General features: G+C 35.3%; 1 protein-coding gene across 1 annotated transcript; it reads right to left on the bottom strand.

Moving 5' to 3' along the window:
* Nucleotides 1–84: 84 nt before the first annotated feature.
* Nucleotides 85–21,729, bottom strand: LOC127882039 (type-1 angiotensin II receptor-associated protein-like). Its single transcript, XM_052430431.1, has 7 exons — nt 21,614–21,729; nt 15,839–15,873; nt 15,365–15,476; nt 11,519–11,618; nt 9,447–9,480; nt 7,329–7,459; nt 85–6,624 (listed from the first exon to the last, which is right to left on the bottom strand). The coding sequence occupies exons 1-7, from the start codon at nt 21,638–21,640 to the stop codon at nt 6,518–6,520; spliced, it is 546 nt and encodes a 181-aa protein (XP_052286391.1). The 5' UTR covers nt 21,641–21,729; the 3' UTR covers nt 85–6,517.
* Nucleotides 21,730–22,031: the final 302 nt, after the last annotated feature.

Raw genomic sequence — 22,031 nt, 5'->3', positions numbered from 1 at the left:
GTTTTGAAAGTACCTGTTCAAGATATGAAAGCTTTAGCTCATAATCAAAGATTATTTAATAAAATACAACGTACAGCAAATGTAAGAGATAAATAGTTTATTAGAATTTCATCCCAATAATATATGACACATTATTATGACACATAATTGCACTGAAAACCATATAAGGAAAATCTGGCTAGAAATGATAGTTTTGATAAAGAAAAAAAGAAATGTATGGACATTTTCCAACAAGTAGTTTCAATAGTTTTCAGATAACAACCTGTCATCATTAATAAAAATGAAGATTATTTTTTTTTTTTATTATAAGCAAAAGATTGAGATTTGCCATGTTCTTGTTGTTGTTTTTTCACATTCAAATTCACCTTAACACAAGAAGATGCCCAAATGATAGATTTACTGTATCTGAAGACACATGAAGAAGTTTAAACATATGAAAAAGTTTATTTTACTGAAATTCACATTATAACTGAAGATTATCAACAAACAAGATATGTGTTTGCCAAAAACACAATGCCCCCAAATGCACCGCTTTGATTTGTTTGACCTTTGACCTTGAAGGATGACCTTGACCTTTCACCACTCAAAATCTGCAGCTCCATGAGATACACATGCATGCCAAATATTAAGTTGCTATCATCAATATTGCAAAAGTTATGACCAAGGTTAAAGTTTTGGGACACACAGACAGACACATACAATGACAGACAGGCCAAAAACAATATACCCCCGATCATTCGATCCGGGGGCATAAAGCCATTAAAATGCATAATATTGCAATGCGTTAAGAGAGAGCTACAAAGTGATCTAATTGAAAATGCTCACTTTTTGTTGTAAATTAGACGAAAGGGCTTACTTTAAGTACAGACTGTAAAGATAGGCCAGATTTCCATTCTCAAGAACATTTGCTAAGATAATACACTAGACAATTTATGGCATTATAACATTAAACATAAAACAGTTCACAAAACCTTTCACATCTAGAAAACAATTCAAATGACATGATACATTTTGAATACAGCATATGACAAAAATATTGCCAACGGCCTGATAATCAATTATTCTATTATTATAAATGTTCCACATAATAATTATGCAGTTTAAAATTTGCTTGCAATTATTGTTCACTGGTGAGTTGTAATTTTCATTACAAATTACACAAAATATTGCACAACTGTGACATGCCAAACCTGTTACAAGAAAGTCCCACAATAGTAAATACAAAACTAACCATCACCTCTTTATATTCCATTAATGCACAACACATAACTATTGTATTGAATATCCGTAAAAATCCGTTGTGTAGGCAGGCATATGGATTTCCTCAGCCTCTACAGTACATATCAGCCACTTAATTAATAAAAATATCACTATTTATATATCAACTATGTCATGTAATAAGTTATGCTTTCATTTTACTTTCCTTAACACTTAAAATGATAACTGGTTGCAAAAAATAACAAAGTTTTTTTTATGAAAAATGCTAACTTATAATGATATGAAATTGAATCACAACACATTAGACACTGGTTGAATATTCTGTACATGTTATTATGCCTTGACAGGAACCTTGTTTCTTATAAAACGCTTTTTTGTTTGTTATGCATCTTAAATTGTCAATACATTCATTCAGTCTTTACCATCAATATCTACAGATACTCCATTATAGAAGTGTTTGCAATAAATAAAATCGATTTAGTGGACATATAAACTCCTTCAACTTTAAAAGAGCATCAATACATTTAAATTATAAGGATTAAGACAATTCATAGGTTACACGCTGATTGTCTCATTTTTTTAAGTCATGCAGTTATAGATACATAACTAAACAACACTTTTCATGATAATGGTCAGACATTTGGAATAAGTATGCACAAGATATATATCACATACCTACAGCGTGAATGATATTCAAAGTAATGTTAATTACAGAAGACTTACTTACAACTAGAATAAACTGTGTCTGAAGGACATTGATGTCCCCACTTTACTTCATTGGGTACAGAAAAACAAGTGATGTGTGATAGTATACTATAAACACTTGTCTAGATATGATGATCATTTATACCTTGTTCTGAGAAAGCTGGGCATAATGCTTGTGCGTTAAGTGTCATCCCAGATTAGCCTTTGCAGTCGGCACAAGCAAATCAGGGAAGACACTTTCCGCTTTTATGACATTTTTGATTAAAATGAAGTCTCTTCTAAGCAAAAATCCAATTAAGGCGGAAAGTGTCGTCCCTGATTAGCCTGTGCAGACTGCACAGACTAATCTGGGACAACACTTTACGAACATGCATTATGCCCAGTTTTCTCAGAACAGGACTCATTAATGCTAATTCAATTTGAAATCCCATCATTCACAACTAATTATATTAGGCAAGACATGAAAATGTACTTTCACTATAGAAATGTTAGGAATATGCATAAGTGTCTACTGTGGGCTTGGCCTTAAGGCCAAATAGAAAACATAATGAAAAATAAGATACTCTAGCACATAATATATAATATTGGAATGTGACTTCATTAGTCTGAGCAACAAGACAATAAGTACGAAAAATGCTTGCAGATTACACGGTTAAATGGTCACATGATCTTAGTATGATACAAGTCTAGTGTCATATAAAAATCATATTTAAGTTATGTGTTTACTTGTTTGAATTGTTCACCATTTTGAAACGTTTTTCAGTGATTTAATGGGGATAAGTTAAGTTTCTTTTTTTTTATCTGGAATAATTGGTTTAATCAGTGCACATGCTTTTGCCAGTTATTGACAACTGCACTACTATGAAAGATAATTGTATAATGGTGAGATAAATAATTTGACTAATAACCACACATATCAACAAAAACAGACTCTCAAATAGCATAAAAAATATACACACATACCTTTAACCATGTAAAGCTAGCTTGTACTTAGAGACCCATGGTATGGAATATTCTGCATTGTATACCTTACTAACACAAAAAAGCAACAGAAGTTCAAATATGATTAAACAAAACAATAGCTTGCAACATTATGCCATCAACCTGTTATAAAATAAAAATATTGCACATTATTTTCACATAAAATAACCAGTAAATAAAGTTATAAACTGTAAACATATATTAACACAGGTTCATCCCTCAGGGCTTTATAACTGCCAATATTTAAAGTGCAATTGCTAAGCAATTGTCACAGTTAACATATGAGTTTGTTTAACTAACATGTATTATTCTTGTTTCTTTCAAACAAGAGGGCTATATAATGGTAACAAAGTGCTCAAAAAATAATATTGCATAAACCTTACAGTAATAAAATACACTTTAAACTGACATACAACATTTTAAAAGTTCTTTTTTTACTAACTATTTGGTAATCATATTTTTTCAAAAGATAATTAATGAAAATCATTTATTTGATCACTATCACGATAATTACTAACAATACAATGATTCTGTTTAATAGCATAATTTTAACCAAATATATCTGATAGGTCATAAAAAATGAGAATCTTAAACAGAACTATTCTTTATCCACACAACTATGGCCCCAAGAAATGTAAACAAGGTACACTTATGGGAAAACCCTCTGGAGAAAGAAAATTGCTTTGCACTTGGCATGACTATTACCCTGATCTAAGCATCAATCTTCCGTTTAACCCATTTATGCCTAGTGGACTCTCCCATCCTTCTAAATTGGATCAATTTATTTCCAAAATTAGGGATGTCTAGTATATTTATTTCTATATTTAGAATATTTCTTACAGAAATTCCTTTAAGCAAACAGCGCAGACCCAGATGAGACGCCGCATCATGCGGCGTCTCATCTGGGTCTACGCTGTTTGCCAAGGCCTTTTTTCTTGACGCTAGGCATACATGGGTTAATCAATACTCATTGTTCTTAACGAGTAATATTGATAATCAATGCTGAAGAAATCAACAATAAATATTGGCTAAATCAATGCCTGAAATTTGATGTCTTTGTAGGAAATATTTTCCATGCACAAACGAAAAAATTTTAAAACCATACATGTAAAATAAATCAAAGGAGAGTCCCATTATGAAGGCCCTGTGTTCAGTCTTAATATAAATATGGTCCCTATAATGCAAATGAGATATTTGAAAAATTGAAACCACCCACTACACTAGGCAACAATTAATACCGTTACTGTAAATGATATGTATATATTAACAAGAATATCAGTGAAACTCATGGATGCTCCTTGATGATGCGCTTTGTCAATCTATGTGTTAATCACCACCTAAAAAATCTATTATTAGCCTCAGTGACCTTGACCTTGACCCCAGTGACCTCAAACCTCATCAAAATGTAGAGGTCCATGCAAGGTACCTACATGCCAAATATGAAAGCGATCGGTAAACTATTGAAGGTGCTATGAAAAACTGTAACAAAAGTGTGACGGAAAAATCTATTATTAGCCTCTGTGACCTTGACCCCAGTGACCTCAAGCCTCATCAAAAGGTAGAGGTCCATGCAAGGAACCTACATGCCAAATATGAAAGAGAATGGTTAAGTATTGAAGTTGCTATGAGAAACTGTAACAAAAGTATGACAGAAAAATCTATTATTAGCCTCCGTGATCTTGTGCCCAGTGACCTCAAACCTCATCAAAAGGTAGAGGTCCATGCAAGGTACCTACATGCCAAATATGGAAGAGATAGGTAAAGTATTGAAGGTGGTATGAGAAACTGGAACAAAAGTGTGACAGAAAAATATATTATTAGCCTCGGTGACCTTGACCTTGACCCCAGTGACCTCAAACTTCATTAAAAGGTAGAGGTCCATGCAAGGTACCTACATGCCAAATATGAAAAAAATCGGTAAAGTATTGAAGGTGCTATGAGAAACTGTAACAAAAGTGTGACGGAAGGAAGTAAGGAAGTAAGGACAAACTGGCAACTATATGCTCCCCGAAAATGTTTGGGGAGCATAATAAAATACAACACAGTATACGTTGCATGATCCAAACACACAAATTAACCAAAGCAGACAGTCAGATGAGGAACAGAGAGAGGACTAGACCATAATTTAAGTACTGTATTAACTTGTGAAAATTTTGTTATATTTGAAATGTCTATACAGTACAATATGTTTCCTTTTAATCATTTGTACACCACATTATACTCAGCTATACAATTCTTGAACAAAATAATTTTCTTAATTACACCCAAGAATATCAGCCCGTATACAAGAACTTGACACAAAACTCTTCACTCTTAATGATACTGAACAACCTATTTAAGACAAAATCAACTTGATGACCATAACACACCTTGAGTTCAACTACAACATTTTTAAAAATCTTATGCAAAGAAATTTACAGAGAACTGAAAACACTTGTTTGTTCAATAAAGTGAACCCTTCTTAAACTTCTCAAATCATAAGAATCTAAATTATAATGATCACAAATTACAGCCTTATTCTCTGAAATACTTTCAAAACAATTAACCCTTTGCATGCTGGGAAATTTGTCGTCTGCTAAAATGTTGTGTGCTGAATTTCTAAAATTAGCTTTTTCTTTGATTTTTTTTTCAAAGAATATTATCAGAATAGCAAACAGTTTGGATCCTGATGAGACGCCACGTTCTGTGGCGTCTCATCTGGATCCAAACTGTTTGCAAAGGCCTTCAAAATTCGGTTCCCGCACTGAAAGGGTTAACTTAGCAGAAAGTATTTATAATGGAATATTTTCCAATATACATGTATATAGAAATAAGTCAAATAATCATACAAATTTGGTAATAAACAATCACATAGTTCCTATGACCAGGGAATTCAATATGCATAAGCAACCATCGCGTTTATTCTTTTGAACATCACCATTTTTATTATCACAGATTTTATAGGAATGAACCATGTTATCAAGAGTAATCTGCATAACAAGGAATGTGATAATATCTCCCCATCACAGGTGTTCACATCACAGGTGTTGGGCACATGGCCAATTCACTATGTTCATATATATTATATCAGAAATTGTTTGTGTCCAAGTGATGGAAAATGGTGATTTATGACATTGACATATTGAGTGTTTCAGTGAGTTGTTTACTAAAATGAATTATATAAGTCATTTTGATGCATAAAATTTACAATAAAACAAATACAATGAAGTCTAATAAAATTGTAAAACTTGGTGTGCTAAATTAAATATATATTACGATACACAGCAGCAATAACAATTCGAAAATAAAATCTATAAAGAGTGAAACATGTATATAAATGCCATGACCATTTTGAACTCACAAAAATGTTCGTGCCAAATAGTGTTATTTTCAAAACTTCAAGCAAACCTAAAGATCGCCTATTCAATTATAACATTATGTTAAATAACAATATATCAGTAACTATACCTACTTAACCGTAAACACCCTTCGATCTGTCCTTTATACAATTTTATGGAGAAAAAAGTACAATACAATAATACATCCATATGGAAAAAAAGTATCAATACACACAATCATACCAATAATGGCAAAAAATGCACAGTTAAAAAACAAAAAAGGCTCCCATTGGACACTAGTGTTTTTCAGGCGAGTTATACTGGTCGTTAAAGTTGGGTTCGTCTGCACTGGGGGCACTTGGGGGCGTGTCAATGTCTTCATAGGCACCACGTGTTGGACTACCTGAAATGAAACCAAGGTGACCCTTGTAATTTGTTAGCTTGAAACCATGTTGAGCACCATCATTTGTTGAAAGCATCTTTTAATTTGCAATTAACAAGTAAAGCCCACTAAGTCTGATGTGCAATATACAAGGCCCTGAATCCTTTAGCAGGATACCTTTACACTTTACTTAACCGAATGTTAATCCAAAGTATGAACTGTATCGAGCATTGACAGAATTCCGGTTTAGAGAGGACTCCAGTTTAGAGAAGATCCGGTTAAGATATCCACAGTACTTTTATTTACCAGACTTCACCTCTTTGATAGTTGAAATACTTTCAAATGAAAATTAAGATTATGATTAAGGCAATATTTTTTTAACTCCGTGATAAGAAAAGTTGTTGTTTTTCAACGGAAATTAACACTTTCATGAAGAATCTACTTGTTAACATGAAAATAAGAAAATAGTATAAAATGAAAATAAAATGTATTGTTTTGGGTGGAAAATTCGATGTTCTTACATTGTATTTCATAATTCTAAGCAATAGAGGTAGATATTATTCACCAGTGATTCCGCACATGGACATTTAAATGTCTAAAGCCACTCATGAAATAAAATTCATGTTTTATAAAATTATAATTGATAATTAACACAAGTTGAGGTAATGGAGGAGCCAATAATAGGTGCACTTATTTGGAGATCAAATCAATGAACCAAATCTTACCAGGGTTAAATGAAGGCAGGTTTCCCACCCCTGGAATGTGGAAATCACCATAGCTACCTCCCCGCTCTCCGTATATCCGGTAGATAAGAAAGGCTGTGACTGGCTTGATTATCAGGTTCACTATGCTCATGCTAGAGGTCACTGGGTCAAGGTCATAGTGCACACAAGGTCATAGTTCATACTTGATGGAATGTTTTGTTACACCCTTTCACCCAAAAGAATCAAAGTGAAAATGACTTTTGCATCCAGCATAAAACCAGAACAGTCTGCAAGTAACTCGCAGTCTGTTCAGGTTTTATTCTGTTTGCTGCTCATCAGTATCTAAGGTTTGGAAATGAAGCCTTTAAAATTTTAATCTAGTAAGAAAGGTCTTTAATTAAATTTAATTTGATTAGGGACTACAAAGGCGTGAAAATATGTATCTGAGTAGTAAAGGTTTAACTTTGACATTGTATGCAGGTAGGTGACAAGGTATATGTAAAAAGTTAGACAACTGTCAACACATGTTTATATTTGCAAGGTCATTAGGTCAAGACCATAGTTCTAATTTAAACAAGGCTATTGTCAAGCAATATGGTCCCCTACCGGATCCACCATTGTCAGAAATTCCACCATTTTCAGATTATTATTATTTTGGTTGCCATAGCAACCACAATTTTTTGACGTGGGAACAAAATGAAATGACATGCATAATGTCCATATTGCCATCTATGCATGTTGCAAGTTTAATACTTTTTAAGTTATCGCAGGATCCAAAAAAAACATCATTTTCAGCAGTATTTCTAGTCTATTTGTTGCCATAGCAACCAGAATTTTTGAAGCAGGAACCAAAATGAAATGAAGTGCATTATGTCCATATTACCATCTATCCATGTTTCATGTTTTATGAAAAAATATGAAGAACTTTTAAAGTTATCGCAGGATCCAGAAAATTGTGACAGACACACAAACTCACAGACAGACAGACAGACACACAGAGTGCAAACCATAATTCCCCTCCGGTGAAACCTGTAGGGGACATTTAATTGCAGGGCTGTTTCTAGCCATTTTGGGAATTCAATAATTGCCTTTGTGAGTGCATACATTTTCTTCACAAAAGGGAAAAAGGTATTGCTTGATTTATTTCTGGCTTTGGGCAGCGTCAGAAGAAGGATGTTTACATGAGAACTAAGTCATGCTTCCGAAGCTGCCAGAAGCCAATCTCTCATTCACTCCTAAATTTTTGGATATCGCAGTCGGAAATTCACAAGGAATATATTGTGACACAACAAAATAAAATCAAGCGTTTTGTATCGCGTTGAATCTGTTTTTAGACCACATCTAGAGTTGAAATTTTGCATATTGCTGTAAGGAACATTGATTCTTTATGTGTTAACTTTATTTTTGAAAATATTGTATGAAAAATTTGTTGATTTTGAGTGTTTATCAGCTTTTGAAATTCTGCAAACATCTTTAAGTGAAACCATCAATTGAGAATTTTGAAGCTGGGTTTTGGGGAAAATTTTTACTGTTTGCCATTGGTTTAATGACCACAAAACAAAACAAAAATCGCTAAAAAGCCCCAGATTGTAAATCTGAAATGATGAAGGCATGTAGATGATAATGTAAAGGTTACAAAGTCCCGAATTGGCAACATATGTAAACATTAACAAAAGGAAATCAAGGATTTTGTTTCTTCATGTAATTCATTTTCATGACAAGGCAAAACAGGGTTTTGTCACGACTCCCATAACCATTCCAAACCTAAACCAATGGCTTTAAATAAGCACTTTTGAGTTTTTCTTTATAAATGCCAAAGAGCAGCCAAAATTATGAAGAAATTGCATGCAGTTTGGTTTATTTAGATAAGAACATTTTCTTCGCTCCAAGTATTGCAATGATGCACATTGCTATGCAAAAAGAAGATGCTCCAATGATCAGGAATGTGAAAAGTTTGAAAAAGAAATTTATGATTAGTTAAATTTTTCTTCTGCTCTTTCCAAAATATCTCAATCCTTTATAAATGGTATTTTCTGATATTGGAGAATTATTATTTTAAACAAAACACTCGATACTAAAAGCACCCTGCGTCAAAGTTTAATTATTTTGATATGGCTTGTGTTCTGATTAAAAGGATACCCAAGTGAAAATCTGTACTCATTTCTTGCTGTTGCTGAAAATAGAGAATCAAAGCAAATGAAAAAGAAGGATCAACATATTGTTAGATTCAAACAATTAAACAACAGATATGCATTGCGTGTGTATTTACAAATGAACACACCTGAACTACTGAACCCACCTCATGAGATAATGGGGATTATGTCACATGCAGCCAGTGTAGCTCCAGCCCACCTGAACTACTGCACCCACCTCATGAGATAATGGGGATCATGTCACATGCAGCCAGTGTAGCTCCAGCCCACCTGAACTACTGAACCCACCTCATGAGATAATGGGGATTATGTCACATGCAGCCAGTGTAGCTCCAGCCCACCTGAACTACTGAACCCACCTCATGAGATAATGGGGATCATGTCACATGCAGCCAGTGTAGCTCCAGACCACTTGAACTACTGCACCCACCTCATGAGATAATGGGGATCATGTCACATGCAGCCAGTGTAGCTCCAGACCACTTGAACTACTGCACCCACCTCATGAGATAATGGGGATCATGTCACATGCAGCCAGTGTAGCTCCAGCCCACCTGAACTACTGAACCCACCTCATGAGATAATGGGGATCATGTCACATGCAGCCAGTGTAGCTCCAGCCCACCTGAACTACTGAACCCACCTCATGAGATAATGGGGATCATGTCACATGCAGCCAGTGTAGCTCCAGACCACTTGAACTACTGCACCCACCTCATGAGATAATGGGGATCATGTCACATGCAGCCAGTGTAGCTCCAGACCACTTGAACTACTGCACCCACCTCATGAGATAATGGGGATTATGTCACATGCAGCCAGTGTAGCTCCAGACCACCTGAACTACTGAACCCACCTCATGAGATAATGGGGATTATGTCACATGCAGCCAGTGTAGCTCCAGCCCACCTGAACTACTGAACCCACCTCATGAGATAATGGGGATCATGTCACATGCAGCCAGTGTAGCTCCAGACCACTTGAACTACTGCACCCACCTCATGAGATAATGGGGATCATGTCACATGCAGCCAGTGTAGCTCCAGACCACTTGAACTACTGCACCCACCTCATGAGATAATGGGGATCATGTCACATGCAGCCAGTGTAGCTCCAGCCCACCTGAACTACTGAACCCACCTCATGAGATAATGGGGATCATGTCACATGCAGCCAGTGTAGCTCCAGCCCACCTGAACTACTGAACCCACCTCATGAGATAATGGGGATCATGTCACATGCAGCCAGTGTAGCTCCAGACCACTTGAACTACTGCACCCACCTCATGAGATAATGGGGATCATGTCACATGCAGCCAGTGTAGCTCCAGACCACTTGAACTACTGCACCCACCTCATGAGATAATGGGGATTATGTCACATGCAGCCAGTGTAGCTCCAGACCACTTGAACTACTGCACCCACCTCATGAGATAATGGGGATTATGTCACATGCAGCCAGTGTAGCTCCAGACCACTTGAACTACTGCACCCACCTCATGAGATAATGGGGATTATGTCACATGCAGCCAGTGTAGCTCCAGACCACTCTGCTGATTGCACATTCTGGTCAGGAGCTACCATATTGGCCAAAGAGATCATGCAACATTGCTTGACTTTATAGCAGACAGCGTACATGTGTAGCTCATTACAAGGCTGTGCAATTAGTTTAAATCTATTTATTTTAGCTCAATTGCATAAAAAAATTCAGGCTTATTGAAATGCTCTCGAGTTTGTTTCCTGGGCCTAGAACCAGTACTTGGTGTCTTAGGGGTGATCTAAAGAACGCTCCCACAGTGGGGATCAAACCCGTGACCTCCCGATGGCTAGGCGGACACCATATCCATCAAACCACAGCAACCTGCCATTGGTCAGGCAGCCAGGCTTTGCTTTAGCTATGCCTGCAGAATATGGCATAAAACCCATGCTTGCATGTCACGGGTAATTACAGTCTTAAACCTGCTTTGCTTAGCACTGATGTATTAGATCTGATGTGACACTCTATCCATTATATACACATGTATCCAGTTTTGAAAATTCAGTTCCGTACAAAACCCACCATCTACACCATCACGCTCGTAGATATTGTAGGCCCTGGGTTCATAGATTCCAAGCAAGATGATGTCTTGAAGTATGGAGAACAGGTGACACAACAGGAACTGAAATGATCACAATACATATATTTTCTTAAGACCTAAAAAAACTGAAAAAAATCAATTGTTTCACTTTCTGTAGGATTTTTTGTTACATTTTCAGAATAACTGCTACATTTGTGTTTGCAGGCAAAATGTTTTAGTAATGTTATTGTTTTGTTAAATAACTACACTTGGAGGCTTTTCTAATTTATGCATCACTTAATCATATCAATATAGCTCCCTTATTTTTGAGTGGCTTGTGTTGAAATTTGGACCATGAATACCGGGTAATTAAACACGTATCTGATAATTCCTGAAAATTTAATTGAGATTGAAAAACAACAAAATATAAAACTTAACAAATCAAAATGGTCACTTTAAAAGTCAAATTTGCAAACTTGTACAACCTTAAATAATAACAATGTGAAAAGTTAAACGCATAAACTTACACGTCTTAATAAATAACCGGCTTGCAACATGCAGATTGAGCCCTTTCTCTCCTGAATATTCATACGAGCCATATTGTTTTTCTATAATTAATGTTATGTTTTTCTTGTGTAAAAACTTACCTAGAATTATGAAATTGAAATTAAATTGGAATAACATGTATATTGCCTTATACTACACTTGGTGATTTTTCTACATATATGTTTTCTAACGCACCACTTTTAAAACTTACATACATGTATCTCAATAATTAGTAAATATTCTTATTTAAAATTGCACATGTGATCATTTGACTACAATACGTGCAAGTTCACGATAAAATCATTCATCCGTGATGATCGGACGCTTGAGCAAGTGGGAAAGGTAGCCTGTAAAATGCAAAGTGCGCGATTGCGCCCCTAAATATTCATACGAGCTATATTGTTTTGTAAATTAATTTTATGCTTCCCTGGTGTAAGAACCCACCTTTAATAATTAAATTGAAATAAAACAAGAATTAAATCGTGTTTCAACATTTCCACGTGCAAAAATATGGAACCACACCTACCCCACGTGCTTAAGTTTCCAATCATCACGGATGAATGATTTTATCGTGAGCTTGCATAGAATGTAGTGAAATGATCATGTGCAAAATTTTAAAACAATATCTTTACTCATAACTGAGATATTCAAGTTTGAAAAGTGATGTGTTAGAAAAGTCCCCAAGTGTAAAGTGTTGTTATTAAATAAATAACGTGTTTTTTCCACAAAAGTTTACTTGCTAAGACAAAAGATGACTGTGATTTTAAGGGTTCTGAAAATCATTTGCACAACATGTTTAGTATTTTATAGTAGTCACTGGGGAGTCAATGCAGTATTTTATAGTAGTCACTGGGGAGTCAATGCATTCCTATTTCTAGGACTATAGGTGGTCATTTTAGTTCTTACAATATAATTGTGTGTAATGATGTACCAGCACCCACACGCTCTGCCCTGCCCCATTGTGTGACATTGACCTTGAAGCATAACCAACCACCTTTATTTGTACATTTACATGTATGCAAAACACTGAATAATGAATGATGAAGTTACACTCTGGACCAGCCTCATTACCTGTACATATGTTCTAAATTAGACCTTCAGCCACTAAGTGTGACCTTTACCTCTGAGCTTAGGACAAGTGCCTTACAAATGACATGCAAAGACTCAAAATGGTGAACATTAAAATCAAATAAACACCACAAAAGATATTTATGAGCAAACAACATAAAACCAGAACAGCCTGTGAGTTACTTGCAGTCTTTTCAGGTTTTATGCTGTTTGCTGCTCATCAGTATCTAAGGGTTGGAAATGAAGCCTTAAAAACTTGATTCTAGTAAGAAAAGTCCTAAATTAAAAATAACTTTCTAAGTGACATCAAATGCGTGAAAATACGTTTGTAATCCTAGGCTTGGTCTGCATGTTAGCTATCTACACACAACATTTCAGCCTAACATACCCTCATTGTAGGAAAAACATAAATGGTGCAGTTTTGACAATTTTACTGATGACCGTGACCCAACATGCCTAAAATACAATCCCAATGAATGGCTCAATGCAAGATTGATATATTTAAAGTTTCATCATGATCTGTCATGGTAAAATAAAGTTATCAACTAGAAACCAAATTCTTGATGTTGCCAGCCCACACGCCATATTCTATTTTAATAATCAGGATTTTCAACTTTGTCTGAAACCTGGCTAAAAACATTGTTAATCATAAAATACTAGTTCATGCAAGTTATGTTATTTCAAATTTGACCTCTAAGTGTGAACTCAATCCTTTAAGCTAAGGACTTAGGTCACTCATAATGGACTGTCTTCATTTAAGCATTTATTGCAAGTTATTTTAATATTGATGAATGATCAAGTAACAAGTTGGGCCCACACTGCAAGGATTTTATTTGCCTAATAAGGAAAAGTACCAGTACCCTACGAATGTGGAACAAGAGCTCCGCATAGCGGGTGCCAACCCTCGGCTGTGGGTGCAGTTTTGAATAAATGAAAGTTTGTCAGAAGTTTTATATTAGAGGTCATAGTGACCTTGACCTTTGACCTAGTGACCCAAAAATGGGTGTGGCGTTTAGAACTAATCAAGGTGCATCTACATATAAAGTTTCAAAGTTGTAGGTGGAAGCACTTTGATTTTAGAGCCAATGTTAATTTTTTAGCACGACGTGGACGGCGGACAGCAGAAGCCGGACAGCGGACGACAAGCTGGCTATGTCAATACTGTACCTCTGGTTTTCTAAAAATTAGCACATGAAAACCTGAAAACCAATTTAAATATTCATTTACATGACTTTGGGCTTGAAATGTTCAATTTCAGTGCTCATTTGATTTATTCACTCGCAGATCATGCATTTGTGGAAAATTTCCCTTCTTTTGGAATTTTTTTTTACTACATTTCAGATTTGTAGTTTTTCCTCCAATGGAAAAGTACGCTTTACGGGTACTTTATAAAAGATAGGAAAAGATCACTGACTCAACCATTGTTGGATCAATCTGGCTAAACAAGGAATTAAAGCATCCTTTGAAATGCCTGCACACTTTCACAGCAAAAAATAAAATCCTAGCAAATTTAGAAAATGTGGTTTGGTGGTTAAGTTGAACTTCAAGCAGTTTTCAACAGTATTTCAGTCATATTGTGTCTGTCAGTGTACCCTTTTCGTAGGATAGATGCTAAGTGCATATACTGTTCCAGTAACTGACAACTGACCTACCTGAATGAGAGGTAGGAGAAAAATATTCAAAGAAATGATTTCATGAACCTACACAAGTTAAGTGGCTGGGCCAGATGTCAAACTCTGAAGGTTGTCTGGCGAAGTGGATATGGTGTCCGCTTAGCAACCGGGAGGTCATGGGTTAAATCCCACTGTGGGAGCTTTCTTTAGATCTCCACCAGAGACATCAAGTACTGTTTCTAGTCCCAGGAAACACACTAGAGAATTTTTCAAATAAGCCTTAACCCTTTCAGTGCGGGAACCGAATTTTAAAGGCCTTTGCAAACAGTTTGGATCCAGATGAAACGCCACAGAACATGGCGTCTCATCTGGATCCAAACTGTTTGCTATTCTGATAGTATTCTTTGAAAAAAAATGAAGAAAATGCTTATTTTACAAATTCAGAAGACGACATTTTAGCAGACGACAAATTTCCCAGCATGCAAAGGGTTAAGTAGACTTTTGATGCAATCGAGCTTATATACCAGTAGATAGATTTTAACTTAACCCTGATCTTTGGATTGATAGTCCAATTGAGCTTATCATCCAATCATGGACTGTGGTAATATTCATAATGTTTACCATAAAGATTGGCTCAGCAGATTCGTGGTGCACGATGCTCCAAACCCCCAGTGACATTGTAAACAGGTTCATGTATACATATGATGGACCAAGAAATCCAATCTGGCTTGCCCTGCAAGATAAAACAACACAAAGTTTGATCATTACATATACCGGTACTTTGACAAAATTGGTGACAAACCTAAAGACCATAAGTGCAAGCACTTGAAAGCTCAAGCTTTGTGATTCGGGAACAGTATTGCATGTCACTTAAAATGAATGATTAATAATCAAAAATGCACCTTTGACAATTAACACATAAAAACAAGTTTTAGTAAGCATTAACATGCTATAACTTTACTTCCTATAAAATACACTATACCTAACTATTATGTAAAATATTGATGTTGATTGTTAGTTAATTTATTTAATGACATGTTTCACAAGCAATCTATTAACAAGTACCTTTAAAACATTCCATTAAATCTGACTTACCATACTGTAAAGATGAAGTGGAAGAACACAATCAACTGAAAACATAGCAATTGAAGTATTTCAAAGCAATTTATAGAAATAAAGCGTAGCCTGGTATGGATCATAAGCAATTATTACAGGATCAAATATGTTTTAATTTTTCCCCAAGTTCCTATAACCAAGCTTACTTGTTCACTATTTTAGTAATAGTGCCTTTTACACTCTGCAGTAATGTGAGGTATTAACCCTTTACCACTTTAATAGATACGTATTTTGATGGGTATCCGGACAATTGCTCCTACGGACAATCGCTCCTACGCTAAATTTTACAGAGCGGGCAGTCGCTCCTACGATGTTTTGACAGGGCGGACAGTCGCTCCTACATTATTTTGTCAACCCGGACAGTCACTCCTACATTATTTTGACTCCACGGCAAAACGTATTATACGCTGATCAAAGGCTAACACCTATAATTAACCGACATATAAATTTGCCAACTTGTTAACAGTAAGCAGATTCACAATGAGCCGATCAATGTGATTTTTATTAATTAATTTACTTATTAAGAAACTATATTACAGTTTGTCGATTCTTTATATGTAATTTAGCAGACTGTGAAGTCGAAAATGTCTGTACAGTCGAATTCGCCAGCACGTTGCATTTTATGGATTTCGTCTTCAATTTATCATTTTTCTTGTCTATTTTGTGTTATTGTAACGTATACATGAAGCATTTTATCAATATATAACAATTTAACACATATAAAAATCGTGCAGTATCACTTTAACACACTATTTTAATAATCATAGACATGCTGATTAAGAAATCGTCAAAATAATGTAGGAGCGGTTGTCCGGGTTGGCAAAATAATGTAGGAGCGACTGTCCGCCCTGTCAAAACATCGTAGGAGCGACTGTCCGCCCTGTCTAATTAAGCATGAAGTGATTGTCCGTAGCAGCGATTGTCCGGGATTCATTTTGATGCATTTGTTGTCCTTTAGAAACTTAAATTTAATTAAAGACCTTTACTACTAGATTCCAGTTTTAAAGGCTGCAATTCCAACCCTTAGATGCTGATGAGCAGCAAACAGCATAAACCTGAACAGGCTGCGAGTTTTATGCTGTTTTCACATAACCATTTTCACTTTGCTTCTGAGTGGAAAAGGGTTTGAAACCTAATATGTAGTTAGCTAACCAACTGGCCAACAAGTTGCTGTGCAGAGGTGTACAATTAAACCTGTCTGCTAAAATCGACATTTTAACTTTGCTCTAAATATAATAAAAATCGGACACACTCCCTTGTTCCAAAAATCCTATTTCAGATCATCCGTTTCTTTATTATGTATCAGGTGATTACTTTTAAATGACATGATTGTGTAGTGTGCATAAAAAACATCAATAATACTTGTGGTTAAATAAACAAGTGTGTGTTGGGGTAATTATGACATTACTTTAAAGTAGTAATCATGTGCAAAAATATACATAAATTAACAATATTAAATGGTTCAAAAGGAAGTGAGGTTTAAGAAGAGGTACATGTACCTATATAAAAATGCAAAATTCTTATAAATTTAAAGATGACTGCAGACCAGCTTATCACTTTCCACTTTGTGATTAAATCAGATTAAAACAAGGGCTGTTTGTAAAACATGCATGCGCCCCATATGGGCTGTCAGTTCTAGTGGCAGCCATTGTGTGAATACGTTTTTTGGCACTGTGACCTTGACCTTTGACCTAGTGACCTGAAAATCTATGGGGGTCATCTGCCAGTCATGATCAATGTACCTATGAAGTTTCATGATCCTAGGCCTAAGCTTTCTTGATTTATCATCCGGAAACCATTTTACTGTGTCAAGTCACCATGACCTTGACCTTTGACCTAGTGACCTTAAAATCAATAGGGTTCATCTGCGAGTCATGATCAATGTATGGTACCTATGAAGTTTCATGATCCTAGGCATAAGCGTTCTTGAGTTATCATCCAGAAACCATTTTACTATTTCGGGTCACCGTGACCTTGACCTTTGACCTAGTGACCTGAAAATCAATAGGGGTCATCTGCGAGTCATGATCAATGTACCTATGAAGTTTCATGATCCTAGGCCTAAGCGTTCTTGAGTTATCATCCGGAAACCATCTGGTGGACGGACATACGGACAGACCGACATGAGCAAAACAATATACCCCCTCTTCTTCGAAGGGGGGCATAAATATTTAAATTTGTCATAAATAATGACCGGTTAATAATAATTTGGAAACAAATGGTAATAAGAATAACCCAGTAATATCAGAGACATACGTCTCTGGTAATATGAGTCGCGTTCTGAGAAAACTGGTCATAATGCATGTGCGTAGTGTCATCCCAGATTAGCCTGTGCAATTTGCACAGGCTAATCAGGGACAACACTTTCCGCTTTTATGACATTTTTTGTTTAATTGAAGCCTCTTCTAAGCAAAAAGCCAATTTAGACAGAAAGTGTCATCCCTGATTAGCCTGTTCGGACTGCACAGGCTAATCTGGGACGACACTTTATGCACATGCATTATGCCCAGTTTTCTCAGGACACAACTTATATGTATAATTGAGTACAAAGAGCTTTATAAGGTGCCTCTTAACTTAACAAACCAGCAAGCAGCTTTTATAGTACAATATACTAATCACTTGACCTGTTCTCTGAAGCTATAAAAAGTCTACCAGACGTTACATACTTGTCAGGGTGCAGGATCACATGACTTTGATCCTGCACCCTCATTATGTCATGTTTTAAATCAATCGTGTTGACCTTTATGGGTTATCAATGTGTGTGCAGGTCGGATAAATTCTTGAAATGCAGTAGTAGGTTTTTCAAATAAAAAAAGTAAAATCATCAAATACCGTAAATTCACTACTCTGACTCAAAGTACAATATGCCTTCCATTGTGAAGTGATTAAAGGTCACTTTGGACAGCCTTGCTATTGGGCTAGCTCTTTAAGGACACGGTTAGAGTGTCTGCCTACCACTCTGGAAGTCACACGTTTACACCAAAGACCTATAGATAACACAGATTGGAAACTCTCGTCTTCGCGATAGCGATATGCGATAATATCTAACAGCGGACGCGGGTTACGTGACATCGATTTTGGAGATGCCGGTGTACCTGTAGATTCTTCTCTGTTCCAGCTACTGTCGGCCATTTTGTTTTAAAGCAATCAATTATGGGCAAAGTCGGTCGCCGCAAACAGACATATTGAATATTTTTTTTTTTTAATAAAAATAAGTTTTTATTTTCTTTGTTAATAATGCTTCAGGTTTTGGTAGTTATTATTCTTATGTATTCAGGGGACAAAAATTCCACTCGTCCGCTCGTATTGACGAGTGAAATCTTGAAAGGACGAGTGAATTTCCCTAAAGCTCTCGTCCTACAGGACGAGTAAACAAAAACTGATGTTAAAATATATATTTTCTGACCAGTAAGACTCTTTTTCATTAGATAAAATCATTTCTTAAAGCATATCTATTCCGAAAGTAGAAAGATAATGAACCAGAAATCGTAATTGAAAATTTCATATAGCAGGTGCGCGTTGTTATGCGAGACTGTGTCCCGAGTAAATATTGGCTTTTTGGTGTAAACTTTGCGCGTCCATGTTGACAGGGAACCATCTGACTTCATTCACTGTAAGTATTGATTTTTTTAAAGAATTAGTTTACTGCGAAGTACGGTTTTAGACCAGTCTGAATTTCATCTGAAAAATGTTTGACATACGAGCGTTCTTTAAAGGGGGCACAAGCGATGTTCAACCATCCGAAATGGAAAGCACGCAAGCATTAGAAAAAGGAAAAAACAAATTTGTCTTCATTTATTTATTTTGTGTTCCTCATAAATAAAGTAAGTTAACATTTCTTCTGTGATCAGCTGGCATGAATAACTAAGTAAGCAGCATTTTAGCAGTGATATAGGAAACATTGTTAGTCATATCAGTCCTTTGCAATCTTTCTTTCACACATATTTGAAGGACAGGTGCATGTGTTTGAAGGACGAGTGAAAATTTTAATGCACTTGTCCTGCAGGACGAGTGCAATTTATAAATATTTTTGTCCCCTGGTATTATAAATTTATCTGACTTTGAAAGAGAACAATTGATTTGTTCATTTATAATAATTGTTGAAAAATTGAAAGGCCCAAACGATTTTTTTCAAAAACTTCTTCATTTCTCATCACAGATTGATTAAGTAAGATGGTTATGCTAGGTGAGATGTTTATCTAGGTATGATTTATAATAAGTAGTCGAAAATAAGGCATTTTAAAGGATTTTGCCTTTGTACAATTTTATACTGTTATTTCATTCAATCATTTTCACACCTGTCGCCAAAGTGGTTTGTTTCTTTATTTAAAACTTTTCTATTTCTCATCCAAAATCGTTGAAGTATGATTTTTATGCTAGGAGAGATGTTAATCTAAGTATAAATTACAAAAACGTAGAAGAAAATTTTCAATTTAAAGGATTTGGCTTTTTACAATGTTGGTACAATTTTAAGCTCTTTTCCTCTGTTGTACACGATTGCTGTCAAACGTGTTTTAGTTCTTTTTGATAAACTTTTTCATTTTTCCTCCCAAATAGATACAAACATAACATCTCCTTCAGTTCACTAATTGATCCGACAATTATCACGCGCGTGAAATGTTTGTTTTTTTTTCTTTTTCGCGAAATCCTAGTCCATGACACTTATAGCTTTTATTAATTACCAATAGAAAAAAAAACTTGGTTACAAACAAAACTTTAATAACCTATAACTCATGAATAAGATCTCAATGTAAAATAGAGAATTAAAAAATTGAAAAAATCCACAGAATCAATATTGAAATAAGACTAACTGAAACCGTTTTTGGATCGAACGATCATACTATTAGCATTTATTATACTGTAATGTTGTTTTTATCAGAGACCTAGATCTATGTGTCCACATATATCTATCCGTTTTGAAATAATATTATTTTATATGGTTTTAAATGTTTGAATTAAAAATGTATACAAGAAAATTTTATCAGCAAAAGCCTTTCAAATAAATTATTCAATCGCATTCTCGCCATGATTTGGAAATTCTTATAGCGCTATTACTTCAACGATCGCGGTATTATAATTTCTTATTTTAGGTTAATAGAATTGAGATTTTGTAAAAGCATAATTACTCATGTTTCTATGAAACTTTATTTTATAAAAATCGGATCATTATTGACCAAGTTACAGCTGCCTTTCTATAGCGCCGTAACATTTTCGCATAACTTTGCTCAATAATTGTAGCCGTTGCTACTGGACACGTCGCTATCTTATCGCAATCATGATACATCGGATATCTTCGGACTCCTCCGATTGATTTTTGGAATAAATCGTCTGCTGATCCATAGTGTTCTTATCAGTTTCTCGACCACGTGAGATAGCCGATAAGGCGCGAAGTTTTCAATCTGTGTATTCTATAGGTCTTTGGTTCACACTGATCCCCAGTCGGAGCTCAGGATGTTTTGCTTTAGTTGTTATTTGCTCACATGACAATACTTTCATTCGAATATTTTTATTGTATCATAGTATGTATACAGTGAACTTTTTTTTCCATAAAACCAGAACAATCGAGTTTAAACTTCATAGAATGCATTTGTTACGTTATACCGATATATATACATGTACATGTAGGTAGCCAAAACAATAATCATGACAAGAGGCTATTTTAGTAATTGCTTCAATTACAACTCTAAAATATCAGCACAAACAGTTTAAATAACGTTACATGCAGGAAGGACAATGTTTAATCTTAACACTTACTTTAAGAGTGATTTGTGGGGGATTCATCTTTACTTCCTAGCTGAAATCGTTGAGAATTGATTTTATAGGTACGATTACGCAGCATCACAAGTTTCAGTTCAAAGGTCAAGGATGGAATGATAGTCTCAAAACTGAAAATGTTTAAGAGACTAATATTGTTCAAATTGAGTAAACAGTAATAGTGAACAGATACAAATTATCTGTGTTAACATTATAGCCTAGATAAACCAAAACACTATTCTAAAATATCATGACTGCGTTTTTATTTCTAGTATTATGTTTTGTTAGAGAGTATCAAGATGTCAGCCTCCATGTGAAAAAGTACAATTCTCCAAATCTCCAAGGAGTATTGCCTTTCAAAGTAAACTTTTGTCGCTGGTAAAATCCACATAATATTAACTTATTTCATACTTAGATT

This window comes from Dreissena polymorpha, chromosome 5, assembly GCF_020536995.1.
Source record: "Dreissena polymorpha isolate Duluth1 chromosome 5, UMN_Dpol_1.0, whole genome shotgun sequence".
NCBI lineage: Eukaryota > Metazoa > Mollusca > Bivalvia > Myida > Dreissenidae > Dreissena > Dreissena polymorpha.
The sequence above is the reverse complement of the archived record's forward strand: the minus strand, read 5'-3'. Positions and strand labels throughout refer to the sequence as shown.